Source organism: Triticum aestivum, chromosome 1A, assembly GCF_018294505.1.
Source record: "Triticum aestivum cultivar Chinese Spring chromosome 1A, IWGSC CS RefSeq v2.1, whole genome shotgun sequence".
NCBI classification, from domain to species: domain Eukaryota; kingdom Viridiplantae; phylum Streptophyta; class Magnoliopsida; order Poales; family Poaceae; genus Triticum; species Triticum aestivum.
The window spans coordinates 503472709-503474346 of NC_057794.1; the positions used below are offsets into that span (position 1 = coordinate 503472709).

General features: G+C 55.7%; 1 protein-coding gene across 1 annotated transcript; it reads right to left on the bottom strand.

Moving 5' to 3' along the window:
• Positions 1–394: 394 nt before the first annotated feature.
• Positions 395–1288, bottom strand: LOC123038446 (agamous-like MADS-box protein AGL61). The gene has a single exon (XM_044462191.1). It carries the CDS (start codon positions 1286–1288, stop codon positions 395–397), a length of 894 nt encoding a protein of 297 aa, XP_044318126.1.
• Positions 1289–1638: the final 350 nt, after the last annotated feature.

Sequence of the window (1638 nt, forward strand, 5' to 3'; positions counted from 1 at the left end):
TGTAAGAAACAAGTATATTTGTTTAGTATGATTCATCGATTTGCACAATAAACAAAGGCTAAGGTATGTTTATTGGTATATTTTCCCCATGACATCTTTGCTGTTTAAGCAGCTATACAGATGAGAAAGTTAGAAGCCAATGGTTCAACAAGGAAAAAACGTTTTTGTAAACTATTCAAAAATCATGCTGTAAAATAGAATAATAAAAATAAAGGCTTGTATTTTCATTAATTCGGCGTAATGGATACAGAACAATGCAAGCCACTATGTTGGGTTGCCGATGCACCGCAACAAGAGAAACAAAAAGGGAAAAACAGAAATACATATGCTGTATCCAGATCAAACCCACGCTGGTGAATGCTCCGTCCCTCCATTCACGCTGGTGCCACCCAGCTCAAACCCAGCGCCGCATCACGTCCTCCATCCCGCCGCTTGCGCTAGTGCCACCGAGCTCAAACCAAGGATCTGGCTCACACCCCACTCCGCCTACGAACCCCGGCGTTGGCATCACCGTGACCATCTGGTCCGTCCCTCCATTCAGGCTGGTGCCACCCAGCTCAAGCCCACCGAAGCCTGCGATCGCTGTCATTAGCTCCTCCATCCAGCCGTCGGCGCTGGTGCCACCGAGCTCAAACCCGCCTCCGACCGCGAACCCTGGCGTTGGCATAACCGCCATCATCTGCCCCGTCCCACCGAGCTCAAAGCCACCGCCGCCGGCGAGTAGCTGTGGCGGCAGGGGTGCGAGGGCTGCCTCCCGGTCACGGCGACCGTCCTGGAGGACCTGGTTGACGCCCGCCGCCACGGTGACCTGCGCCTCCCTCAGCGAAGCCATGCAGGCCAGCATGTCCGCGTCCCGCATGTCGCGCTGGTCTGCGACTGCGTCCAGCCACGCCGCCGCCTGGCTCCCCTCCGCGCGACCCTTCGCTATGGCCTCCCCCCAGAGCTCCTTCCGCTGCTCCACCGCGTTCTGCTCCGTGCACAGCTCGTTGTACTTCTGTTGCAGCTGCTCTGCCAGCCGGTCCGGGTCGACGGCGGCGCCCATGCCAGCCCCCGCCGCCCCGGCCTGCTCCGCAGGGCGGAGGAAGCGGTCGACGATGTCCTCGGCGGAGGGGTGGCCGAAGGAATAGGCCTTGCCGGCCCGGGAGTAGACGACGGCGGCCACCTGGGCGCCGCACATGACGGCCAGTTCGTTCGCCTTGCGAAACAGCCCCTGCCGGCGCTTGGAGAAGCAGATGTCCCGTGCAGCCTTGTTCTCGATGCGCCGGATTACGATCTTCTTCCGCCCCATTGCAACCCACCCTAAAACCTTTGCGCCCTCTCTCAGAGTGTTTGATTATGGGAATGTCTAATTGACATCTGACTGTTTTCCTTTTTGAAAACAGTCAAATTTCTTGTCCAATGACAACGTTACAGCTGTACTATCAGGGCAGTCATCAAAAAAGGAGAAAATCAAGACGCTAACGAGTCGGACAACCATCCAGCCCGCTTTCTCCAGCAAAACAAAACATCCACCTATTCAGGGACCACAACAGTACTTTCTGGAAGCTTGCAAACCATGCAACAGATCAAAAAACGCTATACAAAACCCCCACCTCCAGAAAAAATGCTAGACAGATCTCACCTAACCGGATCTGGGGA